Genomic DNA, 23,036 nt, shown 5'->3' on the forward strand with positions numbered 1-23,036 from the left:
AGCCAGTAGTTAATTCAGTCTTTCAGATGAAACTCAGCAAGTCATTTGTTGAAATATACCCAAATATTCCTTCAGTATATGGTAATGCTACAAGATTTCTCATGGGGATATATATATGTATTTTAATGGATTCACAGAAGTTTTAAGTCTACAAAACAAATTGAAAGATTAATCCCTGGGAACCTTTGAGTCTGTATTTCTTCTTCCTACGTTTTATTTTCTCTTATTTATGCAGAATATAGATAAATTATGTATTTACAAACATAACACATCCTCGTGGGAATGATCAGGTTGTTACACTGCACTTCTCCGGCAGTGTGAATATCAGACCAGTGCTACAGCAAGACTTTAATATCCATTTATACGTCTTGTTTTTCTGAAAGGAAAACATCTATTCATTCTCAAATCAGGGTAACATGGACTCACACTATTAGTGTGAAATACGATTCAGACTTGCACCCAATCTTACGCTGCAGGAAGTCGGTATGTATGGAGACAGGGAGCAGTCATGAGAGACTTAGTTATAAGCTGACCAAAAAAATCCCACTTTATGTACTGAAATTGTCATTAAAATATCTTTGGACCACTTTAAAGAAACCATAATTTATTGTTTAAAACAGATGAACAAACTAAACCCAGCTGTTTCACACAGCAACTTCAAATTTGCTCCTCAATGAAGCTGTACAGCCCAAACAATTTGGAATGTCCTGTCACAACAGAAGAACTGGTTTTATACCCTGTAATTCTGCAGCAGTCTCAGGCCTCGCTTAATATATGGTTATAGAGCACACCATACTCCCAAATGATTACAGTCACTAGTCCCATTCCCACCACCTTGTTCTTCCCAATCCCAGCAGCTTTCAGTGGTATTTTGAATTTCAGCACAACCTGTTACACTAATGGCACAAAAATGGTCCCGTTCATTGTACTGTACATGGGCCACTGAAAAGAGTTTAAAATCCTGTATCACAGTTATGATGTTCCTTGACTTAAATTTCCTGTTTATAATTCCTACTTGAAGAAAACCAAAAGAATGCTTTTCCAAAGCTTAAAGATTAAATACAGTTTCTTTTAAATAAGCTGTTTGAGATCCCAAATAATGATGAACGCAGAAGTAGCCAAGTGGAACAAACAGACTTCAACAAACAGAAACCACCACCACAGCACTAAGCCCATCAGTGTGATAACCAAAGTGCACAATCTCCAATCTTTCTTTTGCATTAGCTGTTACCATCAGCTACAATCACCATTTCTGTATCTTGCTAGCACAATCAATTCAAGTGAATTTGATGCTTCTTAGATGGCATTCACCACAGACAGCATTAAGACTACATAATTTTAGCAATTGCTGCAAGGGCTCTGCAAAGAGCTAATGTGCCAAACCACACATGCAAAAGTTGTGCAAAAATCCTCTGAGACAGAAACCTTTAGTCTCTGTTCCACAACACTGAAGTGTCTCTCTTTTGAATGTCAAGGTAACAGTAACAGGTAAAAACCACACAGTTGTCAATTAAGGCCAGTAAATAGAGAGGAATTACACATTTAAAAATGTATTGATTGAAAATTTATATAAGGTGGATATGTACAGGTCTATTCTGCTACTCATTTGTGACCTCAAATAGCTTTTACATACATGGTTAAATTCTCTTTTAAGAGAAAGATATGCCATACTGTTCATACTGTTCCATCTGAACTGCAAAGACTTGTCTCTTGCTAGTTTTACACTATGTTTCTCTAGTTGGACTACAACAAAGAAAGAGAAGACCTGGATACCATGCTCCTATGTCTAGGCAAACCCTCAATCTTACTCAGATCCCTCCAAGGGTAAGTAACATATAAAAACATACAACTCCTAATCATCATTTTCCTCATCATCAAATGAGAGAAGACTGCTGTTAATTTGCTTAGCTGTACTCTGAGGAGTAGTTGCTTCTCTCTTAGTTTTCTGTGCCTCTTTCATCTTCTTTCTTGAACTTACATTGAAGTCCAAATTTTTCTCTGACGAACGTTTGGCTGGTTTCCTGAACATAATTTTTCCATCAGCAGGTTCTGGTTCACCATCTATAACAAAGGCAGTAAAATCAGAACACATCTGCACACATACAGACCTTTACCACTAGCTATATTTGGTCCCCAGAACCAAGACCAACGAGACCCTGACAAAATACAACTGGATTTTTTGGAGACAAAATGTCCTTCATGCACACACATCTGCTACATGGCAACCAGCCCTTGAAGCCAGCTCTCATGCAGTTCCTATTGGAAGTGGGTTCTCAATAACCAGAGCTATAACTTCAAAGAGACTGTGAGCAGTCTCACACAATCCAGTCACATCACTTATCAAAATGGAGAGGACAGCTTCATAGGATCCCTTAATTCCACTTCACTGTTTGTACAATCCATGACAACACATGCACTTATTCCAGAATTATGGTGTATCTTTGAAGAGCAAAATGCCACATGCACAAGACAAAGCTTTTTAATATCTGCTGTCCTGCTGAAACAGCTAAAAAGATCACATGGCCATAAATTTGCCTTTTACTATCATATAGGATGAAAATTTTAGGGTTTGTTTGTATCTACAAAATCACCAAACTATTCCAAATGAGTGATTCTGCTCCTCAACATGTATTAGAGCAAGTAAGTTAAAAACAAGGAAGATTTGTTATCTTCCTTTAAGAATTATCAGAGACAGGCAGAAAGCTACTGCACAAGTAACAGCATCAAGGCAGTATTCCTGGGGAAAAAGTGTAATTGTAAAGTCATGAATCGGACATAAATGCTCATGCTGCAGTGATTTGCAACTTGTATAATGTGTATCTTACAGGGTGTTAGAAACCATTAGGTTTTGAGCAAGATATTTTCCTTAAACTACCTTTGTGAAATTCTTTATTCAATAGAAATTTCCTCACAATATGCATGCGTTGGACAACATGACATGCTATTTAGTTATAAACACTAAATATCTTTTGTCTTTAGCATGAATTCTTTCCTCAATATATAAGCATTATGACAGAAGAACATTTCAGTGGTAGCATACACAACACTGGCTGAAACACTCTTCCATGCATACTCTAAGCATTACCACTATTAAATCTGGTGTCTTAAGGGTTGTGTGGTACAAATGAACACAGAATCATAGAATCCCAAACTGGCTTGTGTTGGAAAGGACCTTAAGATCATCCAGTTCCAGGCCCCCTGCCATGGGCAGGGACAACTCACACTAAACCAGGTTGCTCCAAGCCCTGTCCAACCTGTCTTTGAACACTGCCAGGGATGGGGTAGCCACAGCTTCTCTGGGCACCCTGTGCCAGTGCCTCAGCACCCTCACAGGGAAGAGCTTCTTCCTTGTAACCAACCTGAACTTCCCCTCTTTCAGTTTGATGCTGAACATGTGATATCAAAGTTTAGGAAATGCACACGGTATATTCTGGGAGGGAAAACCAGCTATTTCTGAAAACATCACAGCCAAACAACAAAAATGCACTATGTATCATTTTCCTCAGAAGTTGGGCCTCGATTTTTGGGCTCAGCAGTTTAATATCAAATAATTCCCCTTACTAATTGTTGCTTAACTACATTGTTTATTTCAAAACCCTGATCTGAAACACAGCGTTAGCCAAATTCTGGTAGAAAAAGACATCTGTAAGAAAAATTGCACTTAGGAGCAGACACAACTGTCCATGTACTTGAGTGTACACACTAGACACAGCATCAGCACCACCATGGGAACAGGACAACCAGCCACTGCATCAGCATAAGGAGTATCAAAAAAGTCTTCTTTGGACACTGTTTACATTTTCTTAGACTAGTAAATTGAAAACCAAACCCCTAAAACTGTAGCAAAAGCATATGCACAAAATAAATCAGATAAACAGCTATGTACTCATACATACAGAAAAATGAAAGCCAGAAATTTCAGTGTTACTCCAAAATCTTCCGTGAACTGCACAAAATGACTTCATCTTGTCTGCCACAGAGAAACTGATCATTATCTTTGTAATGTGAATTTAAATGCCTAATAAGCAAAGTGCATAAACTAAGCAACGCTCAAAAACTCCACCAGAAAGTCCATTACCTTAGCTCTGATCTTCAGGGCCTCAATACTGTTTGTGGATCATTGTGCATCAAAGGAAAAGATTTTAGCTCTTGGCCTGGTTAAACACTGGCAAAATTTCATCATATGCTCAAGAACATTCCTTTCAGCACGAAGGCCAGGGCACCTTAGAGTCACAGACTGGCTTGGGTTGGAAGGGATCTTGAGATCATCCAGTTCCAGCCCCCTGCCATGGGCTAGGACACCTTCCACTAGGCCATGTCGCCCAAGGCTCTGTCCAGCCTGGCCTTGAACACTGCCAGGAATGGAACATTCACCACTTCTCTGGGCACCCTGTGCCAGTGCCTCACCACCCTCACAGGGAAGAGCTTCTGCCTTATATCTAACCTGAACTTCCCCTGTTTAAGTTTGAACCCATCACCCCTTGTCCTATCACTATAATCCCTGTTGAAGAACCCCTAATGTTCTCAGCCTGCATTTGTATGGGAAGTGCTCCAGCCCCTGATCATCCTCATGGCCGCCTCTGAACTTTGGATCTCAAACCAAGGCCTGAAGAGAAGGACCTTCAAATGAAGACAATCACTACAGATACAAAAGAGGGAAGAGCAGAGCCTCAAAACTGAGTATTTACATGTTTTGAAAAAGTAACAGGTTCTCTTCACAACAGCCAGCCAGCAACACATCAGTTATGATCTATCAACGTGTCTTAGCATTCGTATGCAGTGGAAAGGAAGATTCTCAGTCAGGAAATTTACCTCCCTGCTACCTTTTCAACTTCACAGTTTCACAGATCACCTGATTTGGGGGTTTATAGATATATTTTGTGTGTGTATATATATATATATATACACATATATACACACACACACATACATATATTTGGACCCAGTACCTGTTAAAGTAATTTCACTTTCAACTCTGGGATAAAAATCAAAGCAACAAGAAATGTAATTAAATCATGAGCATCAAACTATCTTTATAGTTCCCATTTTTAGACTTGACCTTTATCCAAAAAAAGGAATTATTCAAACCTCTCTTTATTAAAGTGGAAGTAACCAGCTATCTAAATATCTGCCTCTGAGTAGAAACCAGAATGTAAATCTAGAGGTCAGACTGACAGTGCAAAGATGGCCAAAGACTCAACAAAGCCTACAGCAAGCTGTAGCACAATCACCCACACTTTCATTTCCGGTTTCACACCAGGTCCTCTCCATAGCAGAAGAACAACAAAGCACTTATCCTTTTATTCCCATAAGGCAAAAAATAGGAAAAGGAAGCCAAGACCTCATATTAACTACTGATGAACAAATAGAAACACAGTCATGTAGAACAAAGGTCAGCAGTCCCCAAAGCATAGTGATCCAACACTCCTTGTACCTACTATTGTGAATTTTTTCCTCCAAATGCAAACTATTCCCAAAGGGGTAATAGGCAGAGGTGCCAAAATCCCATAAGGACTTAGTACTACACTCCTCGCACTATATGCAATTATGTCTGAAAAATTCACACAACTAATGAAAGGTAGTATTAAATGGTAGAAAAGTAAGCAAGTATCAAGCTCCCTTTTATGGATTATCTCTCTTTGGCTATAAGCAAGAAATAAGTAGTTTGCAACTTGCCTGATTCTTGTGACTTTAAGGACTCTTTGATTTGCTGTTTAATTTTCATCACTTCTTCCGCAGTCAAGTCCCCCTTCTTCAATGTTACCACTTGAGGCTGCTCATCTTCCTTGTCACTGACGTTGTCACTATCTTCATCTGCGAGTGGAAGCTGCTCTCTCTAGACAGGAGAGAAATAAAAGCAATTCTGACCACCCCACTCAATCACAGCCACTGAGGGTGGGCTACTTGTCATTGGTTTCACTTCTGCAGTGAGGTTAGTGAAGAGATTTAGCACACTCATCAGTGCCAAACTCTCCCAACACACATTGTCCCAGTGATACTCCAGTTCTATCACTGAGACATGGCATCCCCTAGAAAAGAAAATGTACGGGCTCTTTCAATTAGAGACCAAAACAGCAGGAATTTGGAAGGTGAAGAATTCATTCCCTTGTTCTTTACTGTACAAGCACTATCTGCCATGCAACACTAAAAAAATCTTAAATGTGTGGGTCCAAATTTGAATCTTCTATGCTGTACTCCAAGCAGCACAGGCAAATGGAGTCCATGGTGGGTTTGTTATTAAAGCTGCCTAACCAAATCACTTTAAGCATTATGGACCGACACAAGGAAAACCATTTCCCTGTTCACACTCTCTCAAATTTGTGCTCTGAGACACAAGAATCATTTGGGATAAAAAAGTGTGACAATAAACTTTCTGGCATGCAACAACAGAAAGCTTGGAAGTAACAGAGGAACTTAAAACTTCTTATAAGGAAAAGTATAGATAGCATTACCACTACCTACTGAATTTATCAAGAGCTAAACAAAATGTTCTTGGGGAAGTGAAACAGTGTACTACATTTGCTCAAGGCATACTTTTATCTCAAATTTCCTTTTTTAACAGATCATTGTGACTGTTACTTTCTGGAGAGGGTGAGGCGATAATGGCGTCTTCATACAGGAACTGAACTTTAAAAGGCAGTACAGGCAAATGGTGCAAGTGGTGCAAATCAATACATTGGCTGCTTGTAACGAAAAGTATCTTCATGAATAAATTGTATATCCAGTGGCACAAATACAATTCAAATCAAGGCAGTAACAATGGTGGGGTGCTTTCTTTTTTGCTAGGTTAGTTTTCAGCTGCATAGGTTAGGGTGGGATCATGCAAACATCTGCACAAGTACAACCAGGTAACACCACTGCACAAACAGCACTGCCAGCTGATGTTAAACTACTGCTTCAATTTACAGTTCCTTAGTTATAACACATACATAACTCTGCATGCGTTATAATGACAAGCCTCTTTCATAAGGCATCCTGCAAAATCTTAGCAGGAAAACACATGCAAAAATACACTGGAAACAGAAAACCCCCCGGAAAAGGCTACCTTTTAACAAGCTATCTCCAACACTCCTGCCCTGCCATCACATCAGTTTGCTGACCTGTATTTAGATGATGTTAACTTGTTTTCAGTATTATATTTTGGCCCTTAAAACACTTGAGTACTGTATTATTCAACCCCTATTTATTCTGTCTGGGTTTTGTAAGGCCAGGTAAATTTCAGACATCATTGCCGTTTCCCTGTTGACACAGACCCCTTGGGCACTGACTGCCCTGCGAAGTGCACCATGATCCCCTCGGCTGCGATCATTAGAAACGGCAGCGGGGAAAGGCGCTCCAATTTCTTGTTGGCTTGAATCACCAGCAGGGAAGAAACAAGAAGAGTTTTCTTAACTTTAAGCAGGCAATTACTGTTCCCCTTCTACAGGGACAAAGCTATAGTGCTGCTTCCCCACCGCCTTCCATTTAAGCCTGGGGCGGGACACCAAGGCACGGGAGGCCCCATGAAGCGGGTGCTGCCGCTCCCCACCCCCGGGGAAGGGCCAGCCGCGGGGGTACAAAGCCAGCAGGGCCCGACACAAGCGGAGGGCCGCGCTGCCCAAGGCCGTTACCTTGGTTTCCACCGTGGGGCCCTCCCGATACCCGACCTGCCGCTTGAAGCGGCTGAGGAAGGCGGGCTCGGCCGGCCGCACATAGGAGACCTGGTTCCGTTTGCTCATGGCCGCCACCGAGCCACGCAGCCGCCTTCCCCTCAGCTCTCCCAGCAGCCCTCATCACGTGAAGGAGACGAAGGCACGCTCAGCCAATGGCAGGGAAGACGGAGCGAAATGGCCGCGCCTATGTCAGCTTCGAGGAGGGGGCGGGGCCACGTCGGCTGCGTCTCTTGGCGTCAAATTTGAACGCTCCGCCGTTTGCAGAGCGGTCCTCAGCGGGCGGGCGGGAAGGAGCATGGCGTCCGCCAGGAAACGTAAGCGGGGGCCCGGCAGCCCTGAGGGAGGTGAGGAACGTTTCACCCGCGTGTGGGGACCGGGCAGCGTGAGGGCAGTGAGGGATGGCTCACCCGCATGTGGGAACCCGAGCGGCGCGGTGGGTGCCCGCGGCCTGGCGAGGGGCGACTCTGCCTTGTGAGGGTGCTGGGCTCCTCAGTCCAAGACAAACAAGGAGCTGTTGGAGAGGGTTCAGTGAGGGCCGCAAGGGTGATCGGGGTCTGGAGCATCTCGTTTCTGAGGAGAGATTGCAGGAGCTGGGCTTGGCTAGTCTGGAGAAGAGCAGACTGAGAGGGGAATGGGGGTTGGACAAGATAATCTTTAGAAGTCCCTTCCACCCCGGCTGATTCTGGGATTCTGTGGTGTCACCCATGTGCGAGAGCTAAGAGGGTCGAGTAGGGATCTGGCTGTGCTGGTTGGGCTCGGTGCCCCATGGAGGGGCCGATGCTCCGGGGCTGTGATCCTGGAGGGGCCCCGGTGGGGTTGGAGCAGCGGCACTGGGAGCAAAGATCCCTGTCGCCTCCAGGAGCACTTTTGGCATTGATATCCTTGGGTGATATCCCTAAGGGCTTCCCACAGTTGATAAGGGTGAGCAGCCCTCCTGAGTGGAAAGCTTCACAAACCCGGCTGCTCTCAGCTGCCCCGCATTAATCGTTTCGTTCTCTGTAATGTTATCGAGTTTTAATTAGTTGTGAGTAAGAGGCTGGAGCATCTCCCATACGAAGACAAGCTGAGAACATTGGGGCTGTTCAGCCTGGAGAAGCTGTGTGGAAACCTCAGAGCAGCTTCCAGTGTCTGAAGGGGGCTATAAGGATGCTGGAGAGGGACTCTTTGTCAGGGACTGTAGTGATAGGACAAGGGGTGATGGGCTCAAACTGAAATAGGGGAAGTTCAAATTAAATATAAGGAAGAAGCTCTTCCTTACGAGGTGCTGGCAGAGGTGGCCCAGAGAAGCTGGGGCTGCCCCATCGCTGGAGGTGTTTAAGGCCCGGTTGGATGGGGTTTGGAGCATCCTGGTCTCATGTGAGGCCTCATTGCACTTGGCATGGTGTTGGAACTGGATGATCTTAAGGTCCTTTCCAATCCAAACCATTCTGGGATTCTATGATATGTGTAACTGTTGTCTCTTACAAATGTCCAAGTGAAAGCAGCCCTTTGAAATGTTAGCTAAAGACAGCTAGTTGAAAGTCAATTGTTTCCCAAGGTACAGGCTGTGCCTATTCTGATTTGAGTTTTAATATGCACTGCTGCTTCTTGTCCCTGCTCATTTTGACACCTTGTGTGACACCGTGCAGATGAAGCCCTCGGTGACATGGGTTAATGGTGGCCTTGGCAGTACTGGGAATGGTCGGGCTTGGTGATCTTTTCCAGCCCACTTCATTCTCTGGTTCTGTGGAAGCAGGTAGGCTCACACAGCAGCCACAAAGTATTTGTGTAGTACTAATGTTAATGAGAAGGTTAATATCTTTGCACATCTTGATTCCACTCTTACAATAAAACCAGTGCACTCCTGGAGACTTTATAAGGTCTTTATTATTGGAATATTTTGGTAAATCTTTCATTGTCACTTTTTTCTTTTACATCTGATTATGTTAGTTAATATTTTGACTAACCAGTGTGAAATAATTTCGCGTCAGTGTCGCCCTTAAGTAGAAAGTAAGTAATGCTATCTAGCTATGGGGTAATAGACCCTTGAGATGTGAAGCTGTGCAAAATGATGCTGATACCTGAAGGAGACCTTTATGCATTAGGGTGTTCTATATTACTTCATTAAAAGGAGAAGAATATAACTACTTTTAAAGTGAAAGCTGTTCAGTTGTGCAGGTTTAGGAAGGTGAGTTTTTGCAATGATGACAGTGAAACTGTTTCCTGCTGTGTTGGTTTACCTGTAGTTGAGTTAGCCATTTCAAAATGTAATGGGAATATACATTTCTATTAGTATCTGTGTTCCTAATTCTCCAAAACACTTGCAAACCCTTATATATATTAATTTAAGAGGCTACTCACACTGCAGGACTGGAATTTTCTCAACCTTTTCAAGAAACTGCCAACTTTCTGTCAAGGGAAGACACTATTGTTGTGAAGTTCTGATTCATGCATGAAGCAGTTACTTGCAAGGCTCTCCATTTATCTCCCTCATTTTCTATTTCTAAAATATTTTCAATTTAAATTATGTTTTTGGAGCAATAATTTTATCTTGGTTAATTATGTGTGTGTTTCATTTTTATTTTCTAGGAGATTTACGTGACTCTGCATTACCTTTGAACACATCTAGGTAAACTAATACTGGACAGTTTGCATGCATGAATAATCATATTTGTGTCAGGGATAATTTATACTGGTCCATGTGTTTCACCACACGAAGATAGAAAAGTACAGGCTGTCCACTTTGGCTGCTCCCCAGAAAGTCCAGTTTGGCTCCTACCCAGAAAGTTTTGGTTTAGAATGCCCCAGAAAAGTCTCAACCCTTGGAGACCTTTCTAGATATTGCTGGCCACTTTTTCCGACATAGGCTGGCCCCCTGCATCGGATTGAGTGTGTATTTTTGTCAGTATAAAATCCTGAGCCTCATGCAATGCGAGGAGGCAGACCCTCATACCACCCAGGTCAATGTTGCCTCCCTGGGGACACCCGCTAAGATTGAGCCTGCCACCTCACACTGCCATGACATCTCTTGGAGCTAGTTTGCTGATCATCCTTGCAAGGTCCTTGGGGTTGGTAAGATAACCAGATGTCAGAAGTATCCTTTACTGTATTTGTTAATATCTCTATATTTTCCTATATTAATAGACTAGTTGTGAGTTCTCTATTTGTGTCTCATTTCTCTCACCTGGAATACTCTAACTCTGGAATAACATTGCATATAAAGTGCAAGAAACAGCCACTATAACTGTGAAATAAACTTAAAGCTTTTCTTTCAGTGTTTTCTTTCACTATTCTGTTCCTTTCTCTTTTTTGCCAAAACTAAAAATCAGAGTTATAACACCCTTGTGCTATAATTGCCTTTTGGGAAAGAATGAAGTAAATTCCAGATTGCTACCACTTCATTTAAGAATTGAATTCTTTAATATTATATCTGTATTCACTGGTATTTATGCCAGAACTTCTCAGAGTTTTAATATCAGAGTCATGCACTGACTCAAGCTAAATTTACTGGTGCATCTTCTGATAAATGTGATGAAGTAGGTTAGACAGCTTTTAGATACGGGTGCTGCAGTACTTCATTGGACTCATGGATCAAGAATTGGTTGTTCTTTCCCTTCTTGTGAGCAGCAAAGAAGAATGCTAGCATTCTTCTTGCTGCAATGTAGTATCATTCACTCCATTTATAGTCTTTTTCAGTAGAGAGAAGGATGCTTGAAGCTCCTGGTCTTAGAAACTACTGAAACATTTGTAACAACACTGGGTTTGTATATCTTAGGTTCACTATTAAATGTGTTCTTTTGGAGCTAAAATTATGTGGAACAGCAATGAATTCCAATAATTCCATGATCTTTGCTTTTAAATCTGCACATTGTGACCTTCAGTAAATCCATGGCTTGTGAATTGATGCGTACAATATACTACTATTACAGCTAATAGTGGTATATTTTCAGGAGGGACCTTTGTATGACTTCATGCTTAATCTGATTTTTTTGTGATCTAATTTTCTCAAACAGCTGGTAAATCTATTTTGAAGTAATCTAATGCATAAATATTCCTTTAGTGCTGAAGGTGATGCTATCAAAGTCTGTGTAAGGGTACGTCCGCCTTCAGAGGGAGCCACCTTAAGCAATGGACATCAGGGCTTGTGTTTATCTGTTCTTTCCTCAAAAACCATCCATCTGCATTCGAAGCCTGAGCCAAAGATCTTCACTTTTGATTATGTTGCGAATATGGAAACAACACAGGTAATGACTTCCAGAGTCTTGGAGTGGTATTGCAGATTTTCCTCACATTCTGGCAACTGCTACACTAAGCGTTTGTGAAGATGTGTGATGCTTTGGGTCTTATTTTTTGCACTGGTCAGATTGGTAATATGCAGTTATAATACAGAAATGTTGAGGTAAATTCTGCTCTCTAATAGTTTTAATGTATTTTTTAAACTGTTAATTTCTTTAAAGTTTGCATTGAAATTGGAATATCTATTTGTAAATGTTACAGTAACACCTTAGAAAATAAACTTGCATGTTGGGGCAAACATAGAAATTGCTGGCAGTCAGTAGCCGATATTGAAGATGTGATTTGTATATTGGGAACTTACAAGTTTGTATCCTATTTGTTATATTTCTTTCTTATGCTTTCATTTTGAGCAGATGCATTATTTATCTGGGACTGGTAATATGGGAAGGAAAATTCTTTAATTTCTGTGACTGTGCTTGCAATTCTGAACATAATTTTAATTCCTCTAAGACTTCAGTTCCCTTTAGCTTCTGTTTAAAATAACCCTTAAATATGTTAATTTAAGAGCCTACTCAGCCCTCTCCAACCCCTAAAACCCCCAAAACCTACCCACTCTAGGCTGTTATCTGTAGCTAGGCTGCTCTTGCAGGTCTAAGAAATCTGTGAAAACAGATGAGGTTAAGAGTTCGGCAGACCTGTTGAATATGCCATTTGGCAATGCAAATGTTGAAAGTTAACTAGATTTGATAAGTGTCATGGGCTTAATTTTGATGGTATAAACCACATAATCAAAAACACTGAACCAAAATTAGTATAATATCTATTTGAAAGCTGTTACCGTGATGCTGAGTTTTGTTATTTTTCTTTCAGTTTATCAAGGAATAAATGTCTTTCAGAGGAGTGGTTTATGTCACAAAAACTTAGGATGTATTGTTTTGCTGTGAGAACTCCAGGGATCATGATACATGTGTAACATTAAGGAATGCAAGTGTTCAAGGCCAGGTTGGATGGGGCTTTGAGCAACCTGGTCTAGTGTGAGGCATCCTTTCCTGTGGCAGGGGATTGGAACTGGATGATCTTCAGGTCCTTTCCAACCGAAACCATTCTATGATTCAATTTTATACATTATAAAGCTATGATCTGTGAAATGCTGGTAGAAGCAAGACTTAAATGAGTGGAGCTAAGAGTTTTCTCTTTCCTTTGTCCCCAGGAGTCGGTGTTCTCAACTGTGGCCAAAAATATTGTTGAATCTTGTATGAATGGCTACAATGGAACAATCTTTGCATAGTAAGTCATTTAATGGTAATTCATTGCCATTGGGCACTGTGTTAATGAGGAGTAGTAGTTGTGGGTTTAAGTGCCAGAGCCTGCTTAGTGTTACAGTAAACTTTGCAAGTGCTTTCTTGGTGTAACACAACCCAGGGAATGTTGTTGCATGATGAAGAGTGCTTCTTATTCCTCTTTCAGAGGAGTCTGTAGGTGTTACACTTTTAATACTTAAGGCCAATAATGTTGATTGTAAACTCACTTCAATTTTACTGTTCTTTGACTAAAACCTACAAGTTTTATTGTATTGGTAAAGAAAAGCTACTTGTTTTCATTCCATTTTACTATGGGCATACTGAAAATCTCTTTAACTGGATATTTAGCCAGCTTAACTCTTTAGTAAGGCTTACTTGTCTGTGGGAATACTCGGGAATGGTAATTTTAACTTTCACAGTGTTTTCAAGGTAGAAATATATCCATGACTAGTAGCATAAGTATCATTATATTAACTCAATATCCTTTGGAAAACTGAGATAGCACTTTGGTCAAAAATGCTGCGTTGAGGGCCCAATCTAATCAAAACCTTACTGGGTTTTTTTAGCCTAGCACAGCATTTGCAAAACTGAAGGGAAGTCTACTTTGTTGCAAAATGAAAAGTGTGGAAAAATGAAAGGAAATCGCTCTGAAGTTTCTCTAGCATGGGTAATAACTATGGTCTAAAAAAGAACATACTCAGCTTACAAGTATTTTTCTCATTTTGGGTTTATATGCACAGCTGAGTGACACAAAACCCAAAAATCTGACCCCAAAAATAGTTTAATATAAATTTGAAAGCTGTTGTTTTAATGCTGAGTTCCTTATTTTTCCTTTCCAACAGAAATAAGGAAGAAAATGGTGGGTGGTGAGGGAGAGAAAAGGTGGTTTATCCAACAGAATTTCATGTTCTATTTGTATACCTTTTTAGCTGACTTGTTTCTCAGCTTGTTTCTGTAGCTTTTATTTTAAACTGTGTGTTCTCCTTAAAAGATGCGAATTAATGAAAAATTTAAGAGCCAGAATAAAACTTTATGACTCCTTTTTTTTTTCCTTGTTGTTAGTGGCCAGACTGGGTCAGGAAAAACCTTTACTATGATGGGTAAGTGCATGAGAGAATCTTTCAGTACTTTCCTAGTGTTTTGTTTTTTGTCTTGAGTTGAAATGTCTTGGGATGATTTAGTTTTTTGTCTTGCTACAGATAACTTTCGGGTTTAAGAAATGGTGTAGTGGTCAGTGCAGTTGGTTTTGCTTTATATCAAAATACTGAAGTATAGATACGCTCATCTACCTTTTTAGCCTTCTTTTTAAGAGGAGAGAAGCTTTTCAGTTAAACACATCTAATAAATGTTCTCAAAAATGAGTATACTGTCAGCTTCCCCTTTTTGGCTGATATCCCTTGCATGTGTAGTAAAATTTTGTAGTGTGCAGGGGGCTTCCAAATTAAAATATATTGAGGCTTTCAAAATAACTGCTTCCAACCTGACCAGGAAGGTGAGGCACCTCTGTATAGGGAAGGATCCCTTTGTAATCTTGTTCTTCATACAGTGGTGATTTTAAATGTATTAATAATTTTGCTTGATGTCAAAAAGCTATTGAAATAACCAAAACCAGTTAAGCTGACATATATCTGAGGACTACATAGGAATTGACTAAACATGGGGACAAATCCACCCCATCTTTCTGATTCTTGAAATCGGGGTTAAAGTACCTGCATTGGCATACCTGCACATTTGTGCATGTTTTCTATGGAAGATATAGTCTTTTAGACTTGGGTAACATAAGGACAGGTAAAATGAACTTTCACAAGCATCATTTAGGCTATGTTTGGATCTGATTATGGAATACTGTCTTAGATCTTGAAAGTTGATTTTATTGCATTTCTTCTGTGGTTTTGCCATAAACTGACTAAAATGTGGTTGCTGAAATTGTCTGTAATGATGTCTTGAAAAGGTCAACCGTTGCTCTCAAGTAGTAATAATTCTTTCTTCTTTTTAATTCCAAATCTCTCTAGGACCATCTGAATCTGGTAATTTCACTCACAGCCTGAGGGGTGTCATTCCACGGAGCTTTGAATACTTATTTTTTCTAATTGAACGTGAAAAAGAAAAGGTACATTTGTATTACACTTCTTATTGCAATGAAAGTCTTACATTAAAGATTAGCTATGGTTCTTTGGTAAGTTAAGTTTCCAGGATTATTGCCATCTCGTGTTAGATTTTTTGATGAGAAGCACTTGCTTCTAGTACTCTACCAAATTATAGTACTTCCTTCAGACCCAAGTGTGCTTATATTTTGAGTCTAAATATGCATCTATGTTTCGGGATGTTGGTTGTCATCTGGGCATCAGGAATGTATCATATGCAGAATGCATATGCAAACTAGTATCTTTAGGTATGTGTAAAAAGAGACTTGCTGCCATGCAATGACAGACTTAATAAAACCCATCTGTTTATAGTGTAAATTACTGTGTTTTTTTTTTCAGGCTGGCAATGGAAAGAGTTTTCTCTGCAAATGCTCATTTATTGAAATCTACAATGAACAGATATTTGACTTGCTAGATTCTGCTTCAGCTGGACTCCTCCTCAGAGAACACATCAACAAGGGAGTCTTTGTTGATGGGGCTGTTGAACAGGTGTTGTCATCTGCTGCTGAAGCATACCAGGTATTTTTTGTTGCTTTTTAATGTTTTGATCCTCATTTGGTAAATATTTCTCAGATTAAAGCACATGCTTTCTTGCACAGTGCCTCTGATGCTCCCTTACTCTGTTTCCATACACTGCAAAACAGTGTAAAAAGCTGTTTCTAGATAATGCTTCCTGCCTATTCCACACATAAAATCATAGAATGGTTTGGGTTGGAGAGGACCTGAAGACCATGTTGCCCTAGGCTCTGTCCAACCTGGCCTTGAACACTGCCAGGGATGAGGCATTCAACCTGTGCCAGCACCTCATCACCCTCACAAGGGAGAACTTCTTCCTTAGACCTAACCTGAACTTCTCCTGTTTCAGTTTAAACCCATCATCCCTTGTCCTATCACTGTAGTCCCTGATGAAGAGCCCCTCTCCAGCATCCTTGTAGCCACCTTCAGACACTGGAGGCTGCTCTGAGGTCTCCAAGCAGCTTCTCTTCTCCAGGCTGAACAGCCCCGATGTTCTCAGCCTGTCTCCTTACAGGAGGTGCTCCAGCCCCTGATCATTCTCGTGACCTGCTCTGGACTTGCTCCAACAGCTCCATGTCCTTCTTATGTTGAGAACACCAGAACTGCATACAGTGCTGCAAGTGAGGTCTCACAAGAGCAAGTCATACAGTTCTGGATTTTGGAATATCTGAATTGCAATTATAGTAATCTTTCCTTAATACTTGTCCTACATGTCTGAAATAACAACAGAAAACTACATCTCCTGCTACTTAGGCAGCATAGATGTTGTAAAAATTGTCAGGTTTATTTCTCCATGAATGAGACACATATGCATAGTATTCTCTAATTGTGTACTGCTAACATGCACCCTTATTGGATACATTATACTTTCCATCAGCAATAGCATTCCTGGAGGAAAGAAGTGAATATTGTAATTAGTGTTTTTATTAAGCTTGAGTGCAGCTCTGCTTTTTCACTTTTTAAAGAGCTCTATTGGATAAAATTAGAGAAGTCTTTGAGATTTTTTTGAAAGCTGTTGCACTGAAATATGCTTACTACTGTGAGAAAATACTGAGTTACAGTCTGAGACACTTGCTATCACTAGATACCTTTTTTGTTCTTAGGTATTAACTATGGGCTGGAGAAACCGTCGTGTAGCATCAACTTCAATGAATAGAGAATCCTCAAGATCACATGCGGTTTTCACTGTCACAGTGGAATCCATGGAGAAAAACAATGAGGTGGTTAACATTCGGTCTTCCCTGCTCAACCTGGTAGACTTGGCAGGATCTGAGAGACAGAAAGACACCCATACAGCAGGAATGAGATTAAAGGTTAGTTCTGTAAAAGCTGTGGTATATTTCTCCTTTCAGATGTATTGCCCTGTTCCATCCACCAGATCAATTCACCTTTACTCTTTCCTTTTTTAGGAAGCAGGTAACATAAATCGATCTCTAAGTTGCCTGAGCCAAGTAATGACAGCACTTGTTGATATTGGTAATGGAAGACAGAGGCACGTTTGTTACCGGGATTCCAAGCTCACTTTCCTGTTACGGGTAATACAGATCCCCTGGATTTTACATGCTACTTGGGATGTACAGAAAATAACTTGTTTGGGATGTTTGGGTTTGGTTTTTTTTTTTTTACTGTAAAAAGCTGAACTCAGGTATATTAAAGATGTTTCCATATCGGGCAGGTGGAAGAGAGCTTGAAAAGTATCTTTTTACCTAAGCAGACTTCCAGTAGATTTATTGCTGTAGATAAATTTAATAGGAGATTATGAGCCTAAATCCGTATTTGCAAGTTTTAAAGTATGTTTTCATCCATATAATATGGGAACTAGTCTGCATCACAGTGTAGCATTTGGAGATGTGTTGAAATGTTTGAAAGAGGTTTCAGGATTAGTCTACATGTGCTAAATGTCAGTATGATGTTAAGAATTAGATACAGCTTCCTACCTGGAAGCTTATAGGCTCTTTTCAAGGTGAACAGAAAACAAAGATGGAAACAATTAAAGACTTGTTGGACACCAGCACTCGTTAAAATTCTATGAACAGTAATGAATACCTGTAACACATTTTTGTTATAGTGCTTGTACAAAATACAGTACTTGTGTTACATCTCAGTATTGATGTGATCAGTTATATTTTCCAACCTTTCCATCCCTGTTCTATGTATATCTTAGAATCATGAATCTGTGAAGAATTGTTCTTTCAATGCAACCTGAAATACATTGATTTGGAAGGGAATTGCAACTGTATAAGCTGTTTAAGTGGTTATGTTCGTTTTAGGTGGTTGTGCTGTAAAGATGTCCACAAAAAATGATCTTTAATAGGGGGAGAGAATGCCATTGAGGCTTGTGGGCTATTTTGGTAGTACTAGACTTCTAGTCTTAAGTATAACTGCTGCCTTCACCAGAGACTTGAGAGCTACTCGTTTAACACCATGGAAATACATGAAAACGTGCACGTAAAAACGAGAGGTTCCTTTTATATCTTTAGTCAAGAATCTGTTGGTTTGGGTTTTTGTTTGGCGGTTGCCACCAGAAGATAGGTTGGAACAGTCAGCAGATGGCTGAATACCAATCTGCTACTTTACCAAGATTAACGTGAAATATCTGCTAAAGTTAACTTCCATGTTTTTAAACAGGATTCCCTTGGCGGTAATGCAAAAACCTGTATAATTGCAAACGTTCATCCAGGATCCAGGTGCTTTGGTGAAACTCTGTCCACTCTTAATTTTGCTCAGCGAGCAAAGTTGATTAAGAACAAGGTAAGAGAGTGACTCAATGTCTTTGTCATTGGAACAAACAATTTCTTGTAATTTAAACTACAGATCTGCAGAACAGGGAGGTTTCTTTGAAATACTCCTGTGTTTTCACGAATTTCAATGAATATAACTGAAGTTAAAATACTAAGTTTGTTTTCCTAAATACATTATACAGCAAATGATGTTTGCAAAGTACTTGTTCACTTTTCCTTATGAATAGAGTACAGCAGCTGGGGGGGACTAAGGAATGGCTGATAATAATGTGTATTCATTGCTTGTTTTCAGAGCACTTAATTAGGAAAAGTAATAAAATTGTCATTAGAACAATTGGATTCACTGGTATTCCAGTGCATCTACTTCTCATCTATGCTACTACCCAAATGTAATTTCTCATGAGTGGGTTTTGAAAGCATGTTGAAGGCAGCAGCATCCAGCCAGATGCCAATGTATAACGTTTTGCTGGTCAAAAAGCTCCAGACAAAATTCTACAGAAAACATTAATATTTTTAACCATTTTAACCTTAAAAAGGAGTTTTGATGCTTTGCAGTATTTCTGTTTTCTCTTATCCTATAAGTCTTCTATTTGTGCCTTTAGTAATTTTCTCTTAACTTTGTGAAAGGCTGTGGTAAATGAAGACACACAAGGAAATGTGAGGCAGCTGCAAGCTGAGGTCAAGAAGTTGAAAGAGCAGCTTACTCAGCTTACTTCAGTGCCATCTATGCGTGATACTTCTGTATCACAAGGTAAGAGTTTGGAGTGAGGGAAGAAAATGTCCTACTTTGGTAGCTTTCTGTGTTGGAGCCTTAGGTAAGTCAAAGTTTCTGAACAACTAATACTTTTGTAGGAACTGACTTGCAGAGGTTACCTTTGTCTTATGGATCGCATTGCCTGTGTTTGTACAGCATATTTTGCAGAAATTGTTCATGTCATTTTTATTTTCTTCCTCTTACAAATATATTGTCCTGGGTTCTGCTGTAACAGTTATTTTTCTCCTTTGTAGCAGCTGATGCAGTGCTGTGTTTGGGCTTTAATGTGAGAGCAATGCTGCTAACACACTGTTTAGGTTGTCGCTCAGTAGCACTTATCCCGATCAAGAACTTCTCACTCTTATGTTCTGGCAGTGAGGAGGGGTACAAGAAGGCAGGAGAGAGCAGAGACAAGGACCAGACCTGAACTAGCTAAAGGGGTATTCCATACCACAGTACATCATGCCCAGTATAGAAACTGGGGGGAGTTGCCCCAAAGGCCCAGATCACTGTTCAGGTCAGGCTGGGTATCACTCAGCAGGTGCTGAGCAATTGTATTGGGCCTCACTTCTGTGTGTTGGTTTTTTTTTTTCCTTCCCTTTTTAGTTTTATATTTTCTCCCCTTGTTATTTCCCCTATCATTATTATTATTGGTGGCAGCAGTAGTGGTTTTGTGTTGTACCTTGGTTACTGGACTGCTCTTATCTCAATCTGTGGCATTTACATTTTCTCCGTTCTCCTCCCCATCCCCCTGGGAGCAGGGGAGTAAGAAGGAGGGAAATGAGCGAGTGGCTGCGTGGTTTTGAGTTACTGACTGGGCTCAAACCACCACAGTGCATGTGCTGAGCTATGGTTTTATTATACCTAGAATACTCTTCCAGTTTGTAAGAACCATGCTGCCTAATCCTCTAAGTAACCAAAAGTTTACATGTAATTGTACATTTAGGTCAGGGAGGACATTGTGGTATTGATGATGCTGCATTTCTAAATTCAGGACTAGTGGGTTTTGGTTTTTTAACCCCTCTCCCCTTCTTTCCCTTTCAGGAAGATCCTAAGAAGGATGTCTACCTTTCAATAAAAGATCTATTTCAATGCAAGATATTAATTAGGGGGTTTATGTAATTTTCTACCAGCAGCTTTTCTTTAGACCATTGTGTCTGCAATATAGATCCCAGCACGGCTTTCTACTATGTATAGCTCCCTCTGCAATATGCTACTGTGTAATTTTGATAATGAAGTAGTAAACTTGGTCTTGTAGCTCTTCCTGTGTTGCTGAGTCAGCTCTTTCCTGATCGTGCCAAGAAATAGAAGATACAGTAATAGAAGTAATTGCAAGAGTTGAAAGACTTGTCTAATACAAAGCATCTGTGGTTGAGTTTTCTGAAGGAAAAAAAACATCTCTGTTAGCATACACGCTTAACCAGTAAAAACAAGTCAGTTATTATGTGGGACACTGAATCATTGTCCATGAATACATGAATATTGACAGAGGACTGAAAAATGTTCAGACATGTAATAGAGTTCTGAGGGAAAGCAAGTGGTCGTGCTTAAACACTGAAGAGAGGTTTTAAGCAGAACCCAGTACATCAGAGCTGTGTTTGCCTATGCAGTTAAATCGTGTTTGTAATATTTGATCACACAAATATGCAATCTGCTCGCTAGCTACTTTAAAAACATGGTGGTATTCCATAAATAAGTAGTCTTGCTTGTGTGAGGATATTCAGGAAAGCTATTTGGAATTAATATCTAAAGCGGATTAGTTACGCCCTTTTATTCTCTTGTGTGGACACTTTCCTTCCAGATTAAATCACTGTCTACTTAATTCAAGCTTTCCCTGAATTTCATTCTCCTAAACCAGCTAGTCCACTTGTAATATGTACAAACTGCAGTAATAATGCTAAATAATGGCTTAGCGTTATCAAATTAATTTCAGAGGGATTTTGCCTTTTATAAATATACTCTGCTGAACAGACTGATTCTTTCAGTTTAATAGAAGTTCATTGTAAAGCCACTTCGTGCTTGAACAACTTGAATTATACAGTGATGTATATGGACTGTGCTCTTTATCAGCACTTGCAGGCAGCTAGGATTTACTGTCTGAAATTCCTTGCTCTGGGTATGGCATTGATCCCTGTGGAGGAATTATACTGTTCAATGAATGAATGTAAATTTTCTCTACACAACCATGACATTATGCATCTAGGAAAACGTGGTTGATTGGTATTTTAATAAATGTGGTATTTATTTCTTTGACTTATCTTACAGGTGCTGTTGAAAAAGGGCACAACCACCTAAATTACATGAATAAGTTTCTTGAAGCAATGTTGTTCTGGGAGAAATCAGAAGGTGAAAAGAAGGTATGGAAGCATATTTTAAATGCTTAATATTGAAACTCGCTCCCTTGTTGATTTTTTTTTTCTTTGGTTTTGAATAAAAATATTCTGCCTGAAAATAGTAAGGTTTGGTAACAAGGGAACTCAGTCAAATGACAGACAAGATAAAATCTGCAGGTCAATTGCCAGTGGTTTGACGCTTTTTGACCAACTTAAACAGTTCTGTGATTCTCTTCTATCTTTTACATTCAGACAAGCCATGGGAGAGCTTTCATATTATGTTTAGTTTTAGGGGGTGGATTGTTTTAATTAGAAAATCATAATAATTGACTAGAACAACTTCTTTCCTTAATTTTGAGAAGAAAACCTCCCAGTCATCTCCATTTCTTGTTGGGGTGCACTGTTGAATCAGCCAAAATGCATAAATTTGTTGCGAAAAATCAACTGAAACCAGCACTCTAGGGGTGCATCTGATGTGCTTTACCAAATACCTAGTCTACCAAGTTGTATTGTAGTTTCTAAGTATAGAATTATAGAATCCTTTGGGTTGGAAAGGATCTTAGGATCATCCAGTTCCAACCCCCTGCCATGGGCAGGGACACCTCACACTAGACCATGTCACCCAAGGCTCTGTCCATCCTGGCCCTGAACACTGCCAGGGATGGAGCAAAGTAACTAGATGAAGTAAAGCTCTTCCAGTATAGCAAGTAATGTGGGCTCTTGCTATGAGCTTTTGCTCTCTGTGAATCTGCTGCAGATGATAATCTGCTTTTCATATAATTGCTATTGACTGAGTTATGTTTTGTCTCTGTGTTTCATATGTGCACCTTACAAATTCATCCAGTGTGACCATGACTTTTTTCACTGATCTGTATATGTACTTTCTAAGAATTTATTAGAAAAAATTGCTCAACTAGAAGACCTGTGTGGCAAGAAAGAGAAGTTTATTCAATCCAACAAAATGATAGTTAAATTCCGTGAAAACCATATTGTCCGCTTGGAGCGGTTACATAAAGAGGCTGGTGGAAGCTTATTGCCAAAAGAACAAGATGATCTCTTCAGTGAACTGAGGGAGGAATTGCAGATGCTCAAAGAACAGGTAAGTTCTTTTCTAGAGCAGCTTTCCTTTGTGAGAATAGCTCATGCGATGGGTCGATACAGGCTTTTTAGGAAGAGCAGGCTGGAAAGAAGATGGGTGGTGGGTTTCTTTATAGAAGCATCTCAAGTGCATGGAATTTGCCTATGGAATAGATAGGCTTAGAGTTTGTGAGTGAGTCTGCCTAAAAGGAAAGGTTGGTAAGGGTAATGTCATGGTGGGAGCTGCTACAGGCCACTTGATCTAGGTTAGGTGGAGAACTGCGACTCCTACTGAAGAAAGTC

At 40.1% G+C, this 23,036-nt stretch overlaps 2 protein-coding genes across 2 annotated transcripts in view; one reads left to right on the forward strand and one right to left on the reverse strand.

Moving 5' to 3' along the window:
- Positions 1 to 587: 587 nt before the first annotated feature.
- KIAA1143 (KIAA1143 ortholog) lies at positions 588 to 7,797 on the reverse strand. Its single transcript, XM_065665501.1, has 3 exons — positions 7,611 to 7,797; positions 5,677 to 5,836; positions 588 to 2,061 (listed from the first exon to the last, which is right to left on the reverse strand). The coding sequence occupies exons 1-3, from the start codon at positions 7,716 to 7,718 to the stop codon at positions 1,853 to 1,855; spliced, it is 477 nt and encodes a 158-aa protein (XP_065521573.1). The 5' UTR covers positions 7,719 to 7,797; the 3' UTR covers positions 588 to 1,852.
- Positions 7,798 to 7,900: 103 nt separating this feature from the next.
- The window catches only part of KIF15 (kinesin family member 15), a 36,097-nt gene continuing 20,961 nt past the window's right edge, over positions 7,901 to 23,036 (forward strand). The window contains exons 1-13 of the mRNA XM_065665503.1: positions 7,901 to 7,996; positions 10,221 to 10,260; positions 11,692 to 11,875; positions 13,078 to 13,154; positions 14,231 to 14,268; positions 15,181 to 15,278; positions 15,652 to 15,831; positions 16,932 to 17,141; positions 17,238 to 17,363; positions 18,457 to 18,579; positions 19,197 to 19,320; positions 21,589 to 21,680; positions 22,546 to 22,755. Coding sequence (XP_065521575.1) covers positions 7,948 to 7,996; positions 10,221 to 10,260; positions 11,692 to 11,875; positions 13,078 to 13,154; positions 14,231 to 14,268; positions 15,181 to 15,278; positions 15,652 to 15,831; positions 16,932 to 17,141; positions 17,238 to 17,363; positions 18,457 to 18,579; positions 19,197 to 19,320; positions 21,589 to 21,680; positions 22,546 to 22,755 — 1,551 coding nt within the window. The 5' untranslated portion in view covers positions 7,901 to 7,947. The remainder of the gene's footprint in view (positions 7,997 to 10,220; positions 10,261 to 11,691; positions 11,876 to 13,077; positions 13,155 to 14,230; positions 14,269 to 15,180; positions 15,279 to 15,651; positions 15,832 to 16,931; positions 17,142 to 17,237; positions 17,364 to 18,456; positions 18,580 to 19,196; positions 19,321 to 21,588; positions 21,681 to 22,545; positions 22,756 to 23,036) is intronic.

The sequence above is a fragment of the Lathamus discolor genome, chromosome 2, assembly GCF_037157495.1.
Source record: "Lathamus discolor isolate bLatDis1 chromosome 2, bLatDis1.hap1, whole genome shotgun sequence".
Classification (NCBI taxonomy): domain Eukaryota; kingdom Metazoa; phylum Chordata; class Aves; order Psittaciformes; family Psittacidae; genus Lathamus; species Lathamus discolor.